Consider the following 18,786-nt stretch of genomic DNA (forward strand, 5'->3'; position numbering starts at 1 on the left):
CTCATCGAACATGTCTCCAATAACACGTCTAGTTGCTTTTGTTTAGCTCTTAATTTAACCATTAACCTGGATTGACTCATTGCAATAATTGTGTGCACCTTTAAAATCATGATTAGGACAGTGAAAGACTGGAAAAGCTCTCCTGATTTTACCTTGCAGAAATGAAAAGCCTGTTCATTCTTGTACCCCCAGTACTTTATAGGGGACATTTATTCCTTAGGGACTACTATAGATGCGTGTGTGTGTGTATGTAAGAAAAAGACTTATATGTGCTAACAGTGAAGGTTTGTTAATGCTTTTGACAGGAACATAGACAAACTACAAAAAGCAACTCCACCATCTTTATTCAACTCTCAGTTTCCATGTTTAACAATCTCAACACAATACAGCTCTCTGTGCAAGCATCAGGATTTCAGGGTGACTGTTGTCTTTCCATAGAAACCATCATTCAGTACAGAGTGTATTCCAACAATCCATCCTTCATTGTTTCACTCTCACTTTTTTGTGTCTATCTAAGGAGTACAAAATGTTTTTTTAACAATCTTTGTATAAATCTTTGCAGTTTGCAGGCTACAAATAAAAGAAAAAAACTTTCCATGTTAGAAATAAAAGCCAGAATGGTTAGAACGTGTGAAGGCACCTGAGTTATGTTAAAGCTTGTGGACTTTGTGTTAGTGCTGTTAAGTATCCTAAAGAAGTGTGTTCTGACTAATATGTCATTGATTCAAAGTTTTTTAAACAAGACTTTTCCCCAATAATGAATCAGTGCTTTGGGTTTCAATGGCTTTAAATGCAACCTTCATAAAAGAATTCTCATATTTTCCTAATTCAGAATATCCAAGATACTGCAAGAGTATCTTCTGTATTTTAGGTTTTTGGTTAGTTATTCTTCATTCTTTGAAATATGTTTGTGTTTCTCATGTTCCTACACTGCCCTCTCCTTTCTTTCCTGCCTGACATCATACAGGCACCACTAGTGCATAGTTTCTGCGCCTGGTTTCATAAAGGATGGAGAGAACAAAGTGGAAGAGGCAGTTTATGAACATGACAACCACATGAACACCTGAGACAGGAAGAGAGCAACCTGCGAACAGACATGTGGAGACAGGTGAAGCCTTTTCTTTAAAGCACTAACAAATCTGTGTGATTCTGGATTCCACCTGTTCATCTGTCTCACATCACTGCTGTCAGGACTGCCCCCCTCCCTCCTCTCTCAGGGTAATACTTGTTGGTAAAAAGAGCTCTTGGCCCTGGTGTTGCTCACTGGTGTTAATATTGGGCTGATATGAGAACCAGCTTACAGCTGCTCTCATCCTCAGCTCACAACACCTGGGGGTCAGGCTCACTGGGCTGGCTGAGGCTGCTGTCAGGCAGCAGGAGGCGAGCGTCACTGTCAGGTCTCCCTAACGTTATTGGCTGCGTCGCCTATCAGCCCGTGTCACCGTCAGGAGGCGGGCAACACCTCACCACAGTGTCAGAGACTGACTGGCTGCTCAATGCCTGCTTCGCCAAACAGCCTGCGTCAGTGTCAGCATCAGCTGGCCTTAGGAGAGGCTTCATTGTCAGAGCCTGCTGTCCACTGTCAGCTGTGCTTTGACTTTCAGCTCGCCTTCTCTTGTATTCAAGGTCTAACAGGGGCTCCGAGAGCTTCCTGTGACATGTGTTGTATGTGTGCTTGTTGCACCTGGCCTAACTCTAAATGAGCCTGCCTTTGAGACACCACGCCATCTTGATAATGCCCTTGTTCTCTAACACCTTGCTGGCTTTGACTCTGCTGTTGTCCTTGATCATGGCTACCATGGTCATCACCATTTCCATGGTGACCATTTCCATGGTGATGACCACGGTGGTGAACACGTTCACGACCAAGGCCACGGGGGTGGAAATCATGATTATCCCCATGGTGGCCATGACCATGATGGTGGTGATGACCGTGACCATGTTCAGTGTTACCCTCTACAGCTGGGCTACCATCTACATCTGGCTGTGCCTCTGCTTTCTTATTGCACTCCTCTGGGACCTCAGCACTCTGTGGGGGGGAAAAAGAGAACCATAAGATATCAGAGTATCCCCACTAAATGTGCTGGTATCATTTCATCTGAACACACAGTCTGTACCTCATGTGCGCACTCTCCACATATGCGTTTGCAGTAGGTATCTCTGATTGCACCCTCAATGTGGCCCTGTCCAATGATGGAGTATGGAAGTGAAATGTGGTGAGTGAGACGCCCACACCTGATGGCAGAGGGACAGACAAGCACTGTGAGCTTGAATATGGATGGCAACAATATTGGTGCTCTTGATCTTCACCTGCAAAGTGTGAATAAAACCTGTTGCTGCATGTAACTGACCTGTCATAGATGAGAAAGTCATCTTTCTGTCCGTTCAGTGTCTGCCAAACATCGGGCTGTTGCTCCTCCTGTTTGTAGAGCGTGATGTTCTCTGAAAGTTTTTCTGCCAGCTGGGTGTGCAGGCGCTGGGCTTGCTTCCCCTGGTGGTTAATGACCATGTAGCGCACATCTCTTAGACCATGACGCTCCAGCTTCTGGCGCAGGCCATCCATTCTGCACATTAGAGAGCATATGTTCTAAAATGTGATTCAAATGTAGCAAACTGATGAATAATGCTGGGACTCGACCAATAACTCTAAACAGATGCACATCTTGGACAGTGAGCTTTGTAGTTACATAAGAATAGATGTCTGAGCCGGCTTGGCAAGCTTTGCATATAGGGCCATAAACTTTACCTGTAGCCAATAAATATCAATTATGACTTATTTAGGACATGCACTCCTTTGGAGTTCAAAGTATTGACTGGTTGTACAAACCTGGAAGCCTGCACCAAGCAGAACAGTCAGCTGGCCTGGAAAAGAGCCACCACCGTCACATGCCCTATTGACCCCCTCATGGGCTCCACCTCCCCTATTCTCCAGGCAGGCGCCAGCTGACATCGAGGCCCACCCCCATCACTCTCTGCTCCGCCCCCATGGAGCAGGCAGAGAGTGAGGAGCAGAGTGAGGCCTGCCCACATGACTGTGGTGCCGCCCAACGCTGCCCCGATCTGCTGAGCACAGAGGGGGAAACAAGATAGTGGTGGGAGGAGGAGGAGGAGGAGGCGGAGGAATGTTAGAGAAGAGAAAGAAAGTTCGTCAAACTCAGCAGAAAACAAGTGAGGATATGGTACAAAAGGTTGATAGGGTTATCATTTTCACATCCTCTAGATCATTCTCGACATATGACAAAGAGAAAATAAAGTGAACAAAGAAGTTTCATGTTCATATAGTCATGTTGTTTACATTTAACTTTAGCTCTAAAGCCCAATAGAAAGGATGTTTAAATTCTGAAAAGTAAGATTTATGTTTCAACTCCATGCAAGGTTTAATGTGGAAAACAGTTCAGATACACTAAATACATTTGCATTCATCATACTGGATTGTGCAATATGCTGATCTGTCACAATTTATTTCTCATAGTTGATAAATGTTGCCTTATGAACGCTTCACCTCCCTTGTTCCGAGTACTGTAACCTGCTAAGATGTTGTAAATTTTGTCACTTACCCTTTGGTTAAGAAGTTTCCTTCTCTTCTCTCAGTTCTGTGTTGCTGCAACTCCTTGAACAAAAACAAGCCTCTCCTCGGCTGCTCCCCCCCTTTTATACTCTGCCTGTTGTTGTGCTGTCTGGAAAGAGGGCAAAGTTCAGTTAGAGCTCTTTGCTGATTCCTGCACTTTTCTAAAGTAAAAAAAATGCATAAAATTGACAGAACAGCTTTTTTTAAAAAAATGCAAAATAAGCAAGTAAGTTTGACTAGAAGAAAAGTGTGAGGGGAAAAAGCTGCTCCAGTGTTACGACTGTCTAAGAGCAGTTAGCTGTAAAGACGGTGTATCTATTTGACTTGCAAATTAAATTGATCGCTCTTGCATGCTGGGAAGTTAATGTGTTATGCATATCTAAGAACTGGAAGAATGTTGTGCAACTCTGTTGCTGGCTTTGTGCACAGCAAAGGAAATGAAATAGAACATAGGGTGGGACTCGGGTTGGTGTCCAAAATGTTTCAGCAAAGTCTATGCAAACACTACCTGAGAGGACTTGTGCAGTATATTCACAAGTGGCTTATGTGTAGGAATTTTAAGGGGTATAAGAAACAAACAAGTTAAGATTTTTATAAATAATTGAATTTAGATTAAGAAAGTAAATGCATGACTTTGGTGGTTAAATATAAAACAGTTGTTAACCTTAAAGTCCAACCAGCCAGGTGAGGCTGTCTGCAGACGTAGACCATGCAGGTCAAAGAGATCAGATCACTGTAATGGGATTAGCAGGACCAAAGGTCAGGGTAACCTAGGTCAGAAAATGTCAACGAGATTGTGGTTTATCAAAGAATCACATAAAGTCAACTGAAATTATGATGACCTACAAGGAAGATGAACTTAATGATTATTTTCCAGCATGAATCTACTTTCAATAACTTCCACACGTATCTTTAACACTATCTTTGTGTTATCATTGTGTACAATAAGTGTTTGTACGTCTCCATGGGGATTTTAAGACTGTTGTGTAATACTGGTGGACTGCCTTGTACTGCACTAAAAGGTTTCCACCCCCTGTAAATATATGCTCATGTATAGTGGAGATAAACAATAGATATTGTGCTGCTTTTCTTGTCAAAGACAAACAACAAACTGTAGCAATCTATATGGACATGGTGGTATTGAGTTACTTTTGGAGATGTAATGACAAGAAGTCTGCATATAATCTTATTAATCTTATACAATAGAGAATGAGAGACAGAGCACATGGAGGTCAGGGTGTACAGTTGCTATCGCACCAGCACACAAAGTGAATGCGACTGCCAAATATGTATGAACAGCACCTGAACAGCGCAGTGAGATGAGACACTCTCAGTGTGGCTGCCAGCTGATACAGCAGAGCAACACCTGAACTATGAGCCAGTGTTATTCATTCACAGAGTAACCACTGAAACTGATACAATGACCTCCAGACAGTATAATAATGCAACTACCCCACTGACACATTATCTAGAAAATGTATTATCTAATTCTCTGTGATGATTAACATTAGGGGTAGTTTTATATCCTGCCCTTTGTCTTAAGTCATACGTTTCAGGGTTAATATCTCCATATCCATCTGCATCTATTAACCCACAAAGACATGTAAAACACCTTGAAAGCTCTCCGAAATATTATGATCTTAAGCTATTGATTACAACAGCAACAATGTGGTTAAATTTCTGACACATTCACTTCTTTTGAACACTAACACTCACATACTGTTGTTGGAATGAGTGGGCGAGGATGGTGGGGTCACCTCCTGAGGCTGCAGCTGTAACCACAAAATACAACATGTCTGCCAGGATTACACAGCAGGATCTTTGTTCATTAAACATTTTATGTTTGCACTAAATATATATGTATATATTTTTAGAATTTCTTATACAAACAATGTTTTCTTCGCAAAGACTGTCCACAGCTGTTTGTGCTGCAATATGAGTGGCTATGGATTTAAAAATCCGAACACTAGGTGGCAGTATTTGCAGACTCAAAAATAAAATTAGGATTAAGATTAACTTTATTAATCACCGTGGGGAAATTGAGTTGTAGTTTTGTTGTAGTTTTACTACTTGAAGTTACAAGTTATAAATGAAAAGTTTCTACATTGAATGAGGAGTGTCTGGTGATGCTCCCATGTGCATGTAAAATATCCATCTCTACAGCTGTCGATTTAGACCTAAAAAAAGTATTTATAAGCGGTAAAATGGTGGTTTTAAGAGTTGAAGTCTATTATGACAGCACGTTTTAAGATGAGGATGAGGACAGGTCTGCCTGTGAGCTGAGGATCTTTTATTTACTGCAAAATTTTACTTTGACGGAGCAGCTGCTTGCTAAAATGCAGCTGTCATATTAGTTAGCTAGCTAGCGTCGCTAGCAAGGAGTCTGTACAATTAACGTTATATGATCCTGTAAAAACGCCGACACCAACTACAACTCAATGCTTGATGACGATAACTTCAAAATCAAAAATATGAAAAGAACGAGAAGAACGTCTGTCACTTAGCAACGGTCCTCGGCGTCCTTGGCCTCGCAAGGGTTTCTGGGAATCCGAGGCCTGAGGGTTGAGCGACCGCCCTTTTAGGAGCTACGAGAGTAAAACAGCCGTACATGCGTCGAGGGAAATATTATCGTAAAGCAACTTTCTCGAACTACGTAACCAAACTTGAGGTATGTATACCGACGGTTTTTAACGTGTATTGTTACTCACAGCGGTTATAATTAGGAAACCTGTCTGAGAAAAGTGTATTTTAATGCGCGGTTTGATGACGTAATGTTGATTGTCCAACGCGAAATGGCGAGCGTGCTAGGAGGCCCGTTAGCTGAGACATCGGGCGGTTCAAACATGTTTATATTCGTTATGTTTATGTATCAAAACGGCCCGACAGATAAATCTCCTCCTGGTAAGTTTAATTTAGTTTACTTTGATTTCTCGCGTCTGCAGAATCACGTATTCTGGTCGATAGGGGATAGGATCGTGTGTTTGCTAGGTAAGCTAGCACGAGTAGAGCTGGACTAGCATTACCTCTAAGGTAGCTCTATAAATCCGTGTATAACGTAAAACGTTGAATAATATTATACGCAGCATTATTTGAAGCGTAAACGTAAGGACGATATGTTCTGTTAGACATTTTAAATGTTAGTATTCCTTACAATTTCACTCATAGCAGTTAGTTTTTACTGTTGACATTGCCTATCCAAAACTTTTGAATCTACATTTTCCACTGTATAATTAATTTAAGGACATATTTATAGTCTTTGTTTGCCACAGAAATGAAACAGATACTGTCACAATTTCTCAGTTTAAATACAGTCGATGTCCAGACTATGCTGTAAATATTTACAGTATGGTCTTCAAAACATATAAACTGCCTAACTGCATAACTTAAGATATGTACTTGTGTTCATTATTAGAAACAGTACTCATTGTTTCTAATAAAATATCTATTTGTTGTTTTTTTCTGAGCCAAACCTACTCTTTATTTCACAACTCTAGGATATCCTGTTTTGACTGTCATTCATTTATTCCTTTAGAGAAGGACTGGGTGAGCAATGGCAGCTGAGGTGGAGGTGGAGCTGGAGGGGAATAGCATGGAGTACCCAACACATTACAAAGTGATGATGGACAAACTGAATGAACAGCGACAGCTGGACCAGTTCACTGACATTACCTTGATTGTGGATGGTAAGCAGGTGTATAATGTAGGTCATCACTGTCAGTGAAATTCCTAAACAACACTTATTATTCAATGTGTCTGTTTTTATTGCAGGACACCAGTTCAGGGCCCATAAAGCAGTGCTAGCAGCATGCAGTCAGTTTTTCCACAAGTTCTTCCAGGATTTTACCCAAGAGCCACTGGTGGAGATAGAAGGTATTGTAGTTTTTCTTTATGCACTAGAAAAGGGACAGTTAGATTTGTGTTTATAGAAAATATAACAAGAGACAAACATTATTTAAATATGAAAACAGTGTTGCTGTTAAAGGTTTTGCCCAAATTGTAGGCAATGCATTGAGTGGTTTGTTATCACATAGATAACTGAAGTACGGTGCAAATGCATTTTACAGACCTTTTAGTGATCAGTAAAAATAATCAAAATAACGTCACTAGTGCTCTCTTGTGGACAATGTGTGTAACGTGCACTATACAAAAATGACATTGATAAAGATTGAGTTGCAGTTTTATCACAGTGGTACAGCAGATGTTGAGTCACATTTATATTATATGTTTATGTTTGAATATAACCTTCTATGACAGCTGTTCTCCTGTCTGTTAGCACATTACACAGACCAGCATTTTACTCAACACTGGCTCTGTGTCTTATTTTAATAGGAGTGAGTAACACAGCCTTTCGCCAGCTGTTAGAGTTCACTTACACAGCCACGCTTGCTATATCCGGAGAAGAAGAGGCCTATGATGTCTGGAAGGCTGCTGAATACCTACAGATGCAGGAAGCCATCAAGGCACTCGACAATAAGTGAGATTTTACATACAATAACTTTTCATCTTTTGCTGCTAAAGAAGCTAGATTTATGTATAATGATGTATGAATGTATTATTGTATTACTGGGACTAACAAGTATTAACTGCTTTACTTCTTAACAATAGCTTTTCTGCTCTTGTAGGATAAATGAGAATCCCTCACTGACGACACCGAGCAAAAGTAAAAAGAGGAAGATTACAGAGACGTTAAATGTGATTACAGAAACTTTACCATCAGTGGAAGAGCAGCAGGTCAGTATGTCAAATAGATATTTCCTAAATCCAGTGGATGTTACTGGCAATTCTTTAAACTTAAGTGACACGCTTTTCTTTGCAGGTGGAGATTGAAGTCATAGGGGAAGGTGCCATTGAGGTGGAGGAGTCAGGGCTGGAGGAGGTGGTGGATGCAGCAAAGAATGCCCAGGCAGCATCAGATGACTCTGCTTTGGCTCTCCTTGCCGATATAACTAGTAAATATCAGCAAGGGGAACCAACGTTACAAGTTATCAAGAAGGAAGCAATAGAAGAGGTATACATACATACCAATTGGTTCATGGATAAGGGAATTCTGTTTGTGAAAGAATGAAGTCATATTTGTTATTGTTGTTTTTGTGTTCAGCATGAGGTTGTGTATCAGGAGGAAACAGTGGCTGCCGCCAAGGTGCTGGAGAATGTCGAGGTTGTGGAGGTCCAGATTTCCCAAGTAGACAACATGTTCCGCTGCAACAAGTGTGACCGCAGCTTCAAGTTGTACTACCACCTCAAACAACACTTGAAAACACACCTGGGCTCGCTGGAGAAACCCCATGTGTGCATCCACTGCGGCAAAGCCTACACACGAGAGGGAGCCTTGAAGCAGCACATCAGCACGTTTCATTTCGAAGCAGAGGAACTGTCTCGAAACCAGAAACCTCAAAAGAAAGTGCATGTCTGTGAATACTGTAAGAAGCACTTTGACCACTTTGGCCACTTTAAGGAGCACTTGCGGAAACACACTGGTGAGAATTAACAAAGCTGGTTGAGCTCAGTTTGCACATAGCCTGACACCTAACCATAATTTAAAAATGTGTCCAGACCTCTTGTGATTATTGTATGTTTAGCACTAAAATTTATTTGTCTTTCTGTGGCCATCTTTAGGTGAAAAACCTTACGAGTGTCCAGATTGTCATGAGCGATTTGCAAGGAATAGCACACTGAAGTGCCATATGGCAGCCTGTCAGAATGGGGCTGGAGCCAAGAAAGGACGTAAGAAGCTCTATGAATGCCAGGTACAGTTTGTCTGAGTCATGGCCATCGCTGCACTGTGTCATGGATTTTTTTTTTTCACATTTCTTTCACGTAATGAAAATAAAAACATTGCATATTGATGGTCTTCTTCCTCCATCTTCCTTCATCTCTAACAGGTCTGCAGCAGTGTGTTTAACAGCTGGGATCAGTTCAAAGACCATCTTGTGAGCCACACTGGAGATAAGCCCAACCACTGCACCATGTGTGACATGTGGTTTACCCACCCCAAAGAGCTAAAGGCCCACCTCAAAGACATCCATTCCATTGAGGACAAGTCAATTGAGGAAGTGGTGATTACCGACTCTGCTGCTACCGCAGCTCTCGCCATAGCAACGCAGAGCATAGATGGATCCGAAACGGTCCTGTTGGATGATGGAATTCAGGTCGAGCACGTCACAGTGGAGCCCGTGGATGTGATGGAAATGGAGGAGACGGCGACAGTTGTGGTGGAGGATGGAGGGGTGGCGGAGATGTGTGAGGAGGACATGGAGAGATTAAAACAGGCTGGGGTGCAGATCCAGGTGGTGCATGTGACCACAACTGAGGTTGACGGACAGCAGATGGTGAACTCTCAGGTGGAGGGGGAAAGTTGAAGAAGCGGAACAAACGGTGGTTGTATAGGAATATAAAATGACACATATTATTTTCCATACAAATCACTGCATGTAGGACACAGCATTCCACCTTCCTATGTCCTGCTGTCTTGTCTGTCTCCCGCTACCCTCACTTTTTGAACTCTGTCTTTTGGACAGAATTGCAGTTTACTTATAATGCTGTATATCTCTCCAAACCATTTGCCATCATATGCTCTGTGTCTTGAACAATTCATTCATATGTGTTTTCTTTGTGCTCACATTTTATCTTAAATTAATGAGCTTACATCCTGGGACACTTGCCATGACAATGAATGACATGCTGCAGCTTATATAACAGCAGTCGAGTGCTGCAGATTTTTCTGTTTTTATGCTACAGTTTTGATGACTTTTCCTTTCATATTGACTTTTGGTGTTTTTGTAGGCAAAATTCACCTATGGAATAAAACCAGTTTTGCCAAAGGTCTTTTCATCCATGATCTTTGAATCAACATGGTAAGGTAGAGACATAAGGACAAATTATTATTTTGATGTTTATTTTAAAAACGTTAATGTTTTTGTGTTGTTCGGTGGTGAAACATGGTTTATATGTGGTGGAGGACCTCAGTGGGTGGGTCCAAGTCACATGTTCACAGCAAGAGTCCCCCCTTGCAGTCTCATAGTCATTAGACACACCAGGCACAGTCAGCCAGACCAACACGGGTAAGTATGCGGCTATTAGAGCTGTTTGTGAGTTTTACACTCACTAATATGACCTGAATGACTGAGAATCTTCATCAACATGTTTCTGTCTTTATTCTCATATAGCCATATACACTGAGGTTTGGATCTGTGACAAGTCTGTGTCCTTTTAACGAAGGAATCACAGTTATTTTAGAATCCTTAGAGATACTCCCCCACCCCAACCCCATGGACCCCTGACCCCACTATGAACTCCCCATGTGCTTATAACCGGACCAGCGGGCACGGTGCGTGACACACGCAGTTTAGGTTACCTGGTGCGTCCCTACACGCAGAACAAGACAGCTCCTCACTTCTTGTTTCTAATTGGATAACAGAGGCTCGGTGGACTCCTTGGGTCAGCGCTGATTCGTCGATACACCTGCTTGTTCAGCGGATTTCCTTCACAACAGACTGAGCCGGGGAGCCGCTGCAGCAGTGCCAGTGCGCTCAATGTCACCGGCATCGGAGAAGATGAATTTTACAGCGAGATCGGCAAAGGTGGCCGTCACAGGCCCGTGAAGAAGCGCCGACAAGTAAGTCTATTACAGTCCACACACGGAGCGTCTCTGGTGTTTTTACGCGGTGGGATCAGAAATGCCCTGCCTCACAGGGATGGCCTGCTGCTGCTGCTGCTGCGGGGATAATAACTGTTGACTGTCATAGATCGTGGAGTGACACATCTGATGCACCGGAAAGGAATTTTCTTCGCTTTTGTTTAGAAATGTGTATGTTGCTGCTAAAACAATTTAATGTAATATGTAAATGTGGGCGGCTATGGCCCATTGAGCCTAATAATTATGATAGGCAACATGAGAATGAGAGTTATATGTTTTTATAATCACGTGATCTATTCCCTAGTTTGAAAAACTCTGTCTTCAATACATAAGATCGTCTGTTACGCACACACATGACGCACGCCCATTCTAATACATCACTTTGGGGACTCCTTAACTCTGTTAACAGTATTTTATGAATGGACAGAATGGCTGTTGATGGAGTGTGACAAGGTCAGTCATGTTTTCAGAACTCACTTTTGGAGGAGTTTAAATAAAACAGTTAGTTTTGGACACAAATTCCACACAAGAGAAAAAAGAATACATTATTTACAACCCTGCCTGTAGCTAAGAGGAAAGTACACAGTGTGGAACTGGAACTGTTTGGCTTTCTGTGTTTAGACATATATGTCCTAATAAACCAAGTCACCGTGGTGACAATAGATGTAGTCAGAAAATAATGCCTATAGGGCACCAGAAGCTGGCTCTGCCTGTTGCCATACAAAAATAATCTTAGTTATTCTTGTCAGGGAGTTGGAATAAATTTTCATATTTCTAAACCAAAATAGTCCTTTTGGGTTTCTTTTTATTTCCACCTGAATGGAACCTGTTCTTAATTGTAATTCTTTTGATGGTCAATCAGTCCAGAGAAGATGAAACATTGTTCCTCGTGTTCCTTTTTTTCTTTGATGCACGCCTCTTTGATGTGCTGATGGAGAATAAGGTGCAGACGCCCCCCTCTTTTTTTAAAGCAGAAAGAAATCAGTGAAAACCAAGTGGATTTAGATGTTTAAGCTTCCGTGCAGTGTGTCATTGTTGTGTTATTGTGTTCCCTGCGTATGGTGTCATGGTAACTTTGTTAAGGCCTCAGAGACATGTCTAGGTCTCTGTGTTCCTCACCAAGATTTACTTAGATCTATTTGGTGTGATGTGTTGCCATGCTTAGGGAATAAACCACATTCAAAGTGATTGCACAGATATGAAGTGAAAGAATATGTTGTTATTTAGATAGGCTACTGATCAGCTGACCAGTGCAGCTTTGTTTGGACTGTGTGTGTGTCAGGGAGAAGGGATTTAGAGGTCAGTTTTTTTTGGTAAATGTGAAATATTTACCCTATACATTCCAGAGAGCCTCTCTGGAATGTATAGGGTAAATATTTCACATTTACCCTTTTCGCTCATTAACATACTTGTGCACATATCCGTCTAAAGAAAGCATATAGTGACTACATGTGGTGTCTTTGTGGTTTTAATGCATAGCCCCTGTGGAAAAGAGAGAAGGAGAGGATGGATGTAAAGAAAGGGGGCCTTTCAGACAGGAGGTGGATGAGCTCCTCCACAGAAACCTCTCCTCTGCGCTCTCCATCTGACTAAAGTCACAAACAGGCATTTTTTTTGTGAGTGGGAACCGTAACAGATGGAAGGAGTGTGTAATTCTTGATCCACAGCTGCTGTGGATGGGCTCTTGTGTTTTCCGTTGTTGGAGCATGTGAAGAGGCTGCTGATGCTAGCAGTGTGATCAACAGCACAGCACAGTGCACCAGGCAAGCCCTGCGTCCTCCCTTTAGAGATCCTTAGACGAGTGATTGACTGTCTGGTGAGTAAGGACTCAAACTAATTGTGTTTGCTGAAGAAGGGTTTAAAGTTTTGCAGACACATAGACTTGTTGGTGATAAACAGCAAATACATTATGCAAAGATTTAGCTGTACATCTGTTTGTAAAGCAAACAAGATCAGTGGAGTAAGTGAAGCTTTGTCCGATGCTTTAATCTTGTTGTATTTTTAATAATCCCTCAACATAATCTATAGAGTAGTACATCTGGTTTTCTTGACTTTGAAAACATTATAGATCCCTATACACTGTATAACTGTATTTATAACAGTGTGCTTTCTTCTTCTTTGACACTCACTTGGAGTTAATGCCTAATCCCTCAGCCTGAGATGAAGACAAACAAACACGCTTGGTCAGTGTCCATCACCAAGCAACCTGGTAGATTTGTTATCCGGTAGAGACGAAGAACAAAGCAATCTGAGTCTATAAAGCCTCTGTGAAGATAATCTCAGCTTCATTTGGCTTGCAAAAATTGCTTTACTCAACATGTCAAGTGTTTTTTTCCCTCATTGTAAAGGCACTGTTATGCATAGGCTATATTTAATATAATGATTTTAGGTAAATCTAATATCCTAATGCTGTTGTTGTCCCATATCTTGTGTTGCTCTCTGCTGGCCGTGGTCGTCCTTTATTCGTTTTATTCACACACATAAAAGGCTGGTTTTCAGCACGTGTTGCTTTGTGCTGTAAAGTGGAGGCCTCTCCTCTCTTAGCGGATGCTTTTAGGTTGTCTGAGATCAATGCGTAGATATTCATGGTGCGATGGCAGGAAGGTGTTTGAAGGCTACAAGACTCCAGGTCTCACAAAAGAGAAGTGCTTTGATTTCTGAGAAAGGCTCCACTGAACATTCATGTCCATGGTAATATGGATGTAAATGAACGAAAACCTTCTTAGACAGAATATCTATGTCTTTTGCACACAGCAAAAGGCAGTGTGTTCTCACTCTTAATGGAAAACAACCACATCAGCTATAACTTTTTTAAATCATGGGTCCCTTTTAGCTCAGATTGACCTTTTCCTCTCATGGGAGATTGTTATATCTTTGATGCCCAAGCACCATGCAGTTATCACCCAATTACATCTCATATACACTCGCACCTATCACACACAAAACACACACCCGGGGGACTGCTATGTGCATTTAAATTGGCAGGCAGTCGTGCGAGTATTAAGGTTTGTAAGTGATAAGGATCTCTGATTTGTTTATTCTGGTTCTCATAGCAACCTCAACCTGCAACGCTTTTGTAGCCAAAGCCTTAAAGAAAGGAAGAATTACATTACTGCACACTTACTAACTTATGCACACAAGGTCTTTTTATGTTTATGGTGGAAAATTGATCAAAGTGTACTAATATACTGAAACAGAAAGAGACGTTTCTTTTTATTCTCTCTTGTGCTTCTGTCCAGGTCGTCTGGCCAACCAACCCATGGCTACACCCTGACACTATCATCTGTTCAGTCTCTTTCCCCCAACCTCCCCCATTCAGCTCCTCTTCCCTCCTCCTCACCCTGTGATATATTTATACCTTGGAGACCCAGGAGAGTCCATTAAAGCTCCACAGACCTCTTCAGCAGGACACAACACTGAGCATGAATCTGATAACACATGGTTTATCTGATCCCTGTGCTTATCACTTTTTCTTCAGCTGCTACGAGTGAAGAAAACATCAACCACAGGACGAGGCAAGGCGACAAATGCTTCAAGCTTCAGATGATAACGTGACTCCACTGATATTCCACTGTGGAGAGGACAGTTTCCACTGCAGCAGATTTGAGGGAGTTTTTGGCTGTTGGATTAACGAGGTTCCATTGAGCCAGAATACAGAGAACTGCTGGTTAATGATATTTGTTTATTGATGTTTGGGCACTTAAAGGATGCACCTTCCAGATGGCTCACATATCTGAAGGTAAGTTTGTCACATTCATTTTATGATACTAACTTTATATGGAAGGGAGAACCTGGGTTAAAAAGCCATGTATTGTTATTCTGACAAAACAAATAATTTGAACATATATTTTCATGGCTTGAAACATATTTGTTGTTAAAGAAAGAATTTATATTATAAAGCCAAGTGTCTCTATAAGCAATAATATATTTCTGTTATTGTGCACACAGTCCTGCATCAATCCCAGCTATGAGATAAGCCTGCTTCACCCTGGGTGTCCTAAGCAGGATGACTGCTGTCTGCCCCTATGACAGCAGCCCAGAAGGGGCTGAAGCTGGGGCTGGGACAGCAGGCTCCAGGGCATCGGGGGCAGCAGGCACCACCGGGACTAACTCTGTATCTGGGGCCGAGACCGGTGAGTCCAATGGAGACTCTGTTGGAGGTTCAGTTGGGGGCACTGCTGTGGTTACTAGCGGCCAAAGGTACAACCGCTGGAGCCACCAGGACAGCTCTGACATCAACACTGACGATGAGGGGGCCACCGTCCGCAAACTCACTCCTCTGGAAAGGCTCAACCTGGATATGTGCCAGGACGAAAGGTAAGGTTGAAGAGAGACAGGGGCTTTTAAAGCCACTTTTTGGAGATTTGTTACAGCCCAATTTGTGGTTTTGACTTCCCACGTGGTGAAGTGTTCTCAGAGGTGTTCTACACTTTACTAAATCACAACTAGCATTACATCTTCTGCTATGTAATTTGGTTGCAGGGTGGTCCGTGAGCTAACAGTGGGCAGACGAATCGGTTTCTACAAAATCCGTGGAGAGATTGGGTGTGGAAATTTCTCTCATGTCAAGCTGGGGATTCATGCTCTCACCAAAGGTAAACCCCTAATGAAATGCAACTTGTTACTATTAGAAGCCAAAGCATGATGGCTGTATTGTCATTTCTAAAAAAAATATATAAGTCTAAAGTCATTCATCTTGAAAAAGCCAATCTCACTTTTCACTCTGTTTATTAGAATTAAGTGAAAAGTTGGCTGATAAGCTGTTTTCATCAATGGGCTGCAACACTAACAAGTGTGTCCTTTAATAGCAATTCACTAACAAGGCAATGTGTGTCTCTTTGTGGCTGATTCAGCCACAAAGAGACAGATTGTCTGCTGCCCTTGAACAGATGGATTGATTAGAGATCTCCAGTTTCCTTAGCGACGGCTAAAATTGCCGCATGCCTCATCAAAGCCTAGAGAGAGAGAGAGAGAGAGAGAGAGAGGAAAATGATTGAATGGCTCAGTATGTGTGTGTGCATGCTTTATGTTTTAAGGGTCATACATTTTTTACTGGCTTTTTCCCTAATGTTTGTGTGTGTGTGTGTGTGTGTGTGTGTGCATTTAAGTGGTATCATTTAGTCAAAAACAAAATGAGCTGCAATGCATTTTGAATGTTCCTATTGAAAGCTATGTCCCAGCTGAAAGGGAGCCTAATGCCAGCCTTAATAATGCATACTGAAGCACAATTAGATATCTCAACACCATTTTGCCTCTTAAGATCTTTTCTGTATTCAGTTACCTGAGTTCTATTTTGACTCTGTCAATGAATCATTTATAGTGAATACAGCCAAGATTGAATTTAATGTAAAAAAATTTTGCATTTTTCTGGAAGTGTTCAGTGTTAAAAGGGGTCAGTTAAATTTGCTTACAGAGCAAACCAGCCAACTCTGTCTTCTTGTCATATTTCATCTTCACCTTGGCTTGATCCTCTATATCTGCTTAAAATCCTTCTGATTTAATAAAGCAATTTTCCTTTTAAGACAGGTCTAAAACTGGGAATTGACCCCCCAGGAGAACATAATCAAGAAAAGTGGTTTCTGAGGGCTGCTAGCTAATCCTCTATTAAAATAAATAAAGCAGAGCATCGGGCTTAAATGTTCTATTCCCTATCTGCACATTTACTTATCCTTTCTGTATGTAACAACTAACATACTATTTATTAGATAAATGTATCATATGTCAGTGTTTATTTAACATACTCTTCTGAATATGCATCACCAGACAAAGTGGCCATCAAGATCTTAGACAAAACCAAGCTGGATCAGAAGACACAGAGGCTGCTGTCCAGGGAGATCTCTAGCATGGAGAAACTACACCATCCTAACATCATACGCCTCTATGAGGTTTGATTCGCTCTGTGTACTCTTATACTTATTTTACACTGATATCAAGTTGTTTGTGATCAATGACGCCTTTGTCTTATTCAGGTAGTGGAGACTTTGTCTCGATTACACCTGGTGATGGAGTATGCAGGTGGAGGGGAGCTCTACACTAAGATTACCACAGAAGGAAAACTTTCTGACACTGATAGCAAGATTGTCTTTGCTCAGGTCCTCTCTGCTGTTAAACACATGGTTAGTAGTTGATATTTATTGTCATTGTTTGAACACTTTTCTCTGTAACCTTTAATATCCTGTGGAGTTACAGTATAACACACCTGACAAACCAAACATAGAGAATTGCAGGGCAACACAAAACTGTTTTAGAATCCAATCCAATAATTTTCAGGATGCTTACTTTTGCATAAAATGTCCGAGAACAAACTGTGCATATAGGTGCAGACTGCAGTGATATATAATTCAATCACTCCTTGTTCTTCCTCAGCATGAAAACAACATCATCCACCGTGACTTGAAGGCAGAAAACGTCTTCTACACCAGCACCTCTTGTGTCAAAGTGGGGGACTTTGGATTCAGCACACTCAGCCGCCGTGACGAGACACTCAACACGTTCTGTGGCTCTCCGCCCTATGCTGCGCCTGAACTCTTTCGGGATGAGCATTATGTTGGCATCTTTGTGGACATCTGGGCCCTGGGAGTGATGCTGTTCTTTATGGTGACAGGCACCATGCCATTCAGGGCAGACACTGTGGCCAAACTGAAGCGATGCATCATGGAGGGCGCCTACATCCTACCAACATGGATGCCTGAGGCGTGCCAGCGGCTCATCAGGGGAATCTTACAGCCCATACCATCTGACCGCTGCACTGTGGATCAGATGATGAGCTGTGAGTGGCTGCTTCCTGTGGACTTCCCACGTGCCATGGAGCCCTTTAAACTAGATCCATCCTATCTTGCAGAGAATGACCCATCTGAGCTCATGGAGGAGGAGTTGGAGGTAAAAACTGCACTGGAGACACTGGGGATCACTTTAGAGCACATCCTCAACAACCAGGGGAAAGACTGCCGGAGCTCCATCACCGGGGTCTATCGGATCCTCCTCCACCGTGCTCACAAGAAACGGGTTGTAGAGAGCGTACCCACGATCACACAGGTAGTTGGACCAACTACAACAAGTAAAAAGGAGCGACTAAAAGTGTACCGGAGTTTACGGCACACTTCCAAACTCTGTGCGATTCTGTGACAAACTGCTCTGCTTCTGACTTCATAGTCTGGGATGAGATTGCATGGATTCATTTAGAAAGTGCTTTTCAGCCCAGTAGTATTTGATTCACAGTCTGCAACAACCTCAGCTCCTGTACTCTGGCATTTAGTATCTCAATGCTAGTTAGCAAAGCTAGTCTCTGCTGCCAGTAAAACACTGCTGTCTGCTTTTTTATATGGATACTTCTCCTTTGGAAATGTTCTGACATATAATTTAATTGATACAATTGGGTCACACTTGTTAGATATTTATATCCTATATCATTTAACTGGTGAGAATCAGTGCAGCAGAAATTTTAGGGGAAAGTTGATAAATTTGTGGTGTCTTTAACGTTTTAATGCACTTTTTTTCGATGCCTTAGTTTTTTATCATGTTGTAAAATCAGACAGACTGGTTTTACTATACTCCTCAATGTCTGTGAGGGTATAAGTTCCAT

The 18,786-nt window shown here is 41.9% G+C and overlaps 3 protein-coding genes across 6 annotated transcripts; 2 read left to right on the forward strand and 1 right to left on the reverse strand.

The window, feature by feature from the left end:
- Positions 1-319: 319 nt before the first annotated feature.
- Positions 320-3,713, reverse strand: selenop (selenoprotein P). 3 transcript variants are annotated; one of them, XM_028414809.1, is made up of 5 exons: positions 3,558-3,713; positions 2,828-3,060; positions 2,352-2,564; positions 2,118-2,235; positions 320-2,029 (listed from the first exon to the last, which is right to left on the reverse strand). In XM_028414809.1, the coding sequence occupies exons 2-5, from the start codon at positions 3,028-3,030 to the stop codon at positions 1,316-1,318; spliced, it is 1,248 nt and encodes a 415-aa protein (XP_028270610.1). In that variant the 5' UTR covers positions 3,031-3,060; positions 3,558-3,713; the 3' UTR covers positions 320-1,315. The 3 variants fall into 3 exon arrangements, with proteins under 3 accessions (XP_028270610.1, XP_028270611.1, XP_028270612.1); XM_028414810.1 differs by having other exon boundaries at positions 2,828-3,063; positions 3,558-3,687; XM_028414811.1 differs by having other exon boundaries at positions 1,343-2,029.
- A 2,397-nt stretch (positions 3,714-6,110) lies between these two features.
- znf131 (zinc finger protein 131) lies at positions 6,111-10,389 on the forward strand. 2 transcript variants are annotated; one of them, XM_028414276.1, is made up of 9 exons: positions 6,111-6,236; positions 7,101-7,251; positions 7,337-7,438; positions 7,898-8,042; positions 8,191-8,299; positions 8,385-8,576; positions 8,667-9,045; positions 9,185-9,315; positions 9,451-10,389. In XM_028414276.1, the coding sequence occupies exons 2-9, from the start codon at positions 7,119-7,121 to the stop codon at positions 9,925-9,927; spliced, it is 1,668 nt and encodes a 555-aa protein (XP_028270077.1). In that variant the 5' UTR covers positions 6,111-6,236; positions 7,101-7,118; the 3' UTR covers positions 9,928-10,389. The 2 variants fall into 2 exon arrangements, with proteins under 2 accessions (XP_028270077.1, XP_028270078.1); XM_028414277.1 differs by lacking the exon at positions 6,111-6,236 and adding an exon at positions 6,355-6,469.
- A 4,821-nt stretch (positions 10,390-15,210) lies between these two features.
- On the forward strand, positions 15,211-18,575 carry nim1ka (NIM1 serine/threonine protein kinase a). Its single transcript, XM_028414724.1, has 5 exons — positions 15,211-15,521; positions 15,687-15,799; positions 16,968-17,089; positions 17,174-17,320; positions 17,571-18,575. The coding sequence occupies exons 1-5, from the start codon at positions 15,211-15,213 to the stop codon at positions 18,327-18,329; spliced, it is 1,452 nt and encodes a 483-aa protein (XP_028270525.1). The 3' UTR covers positions 18,330-18,575.
- Positions 18,576-18,786: the final 211 nt, after the last annotated feature.

Source organism: Parambassis ranga, chromosome 9 (genome assembly GCF_900634625.1).
Source record: "Parambassis ranga chromosome 9, fParRan2.1, whole genome shotgun sequence".
Classification (NCBI taxonomy): domain Eukaryota; kingdom Metazoa; phylum Chordata; class Actinopteri; family Ambassidae; genus Parambassis; species Parambassis ranga.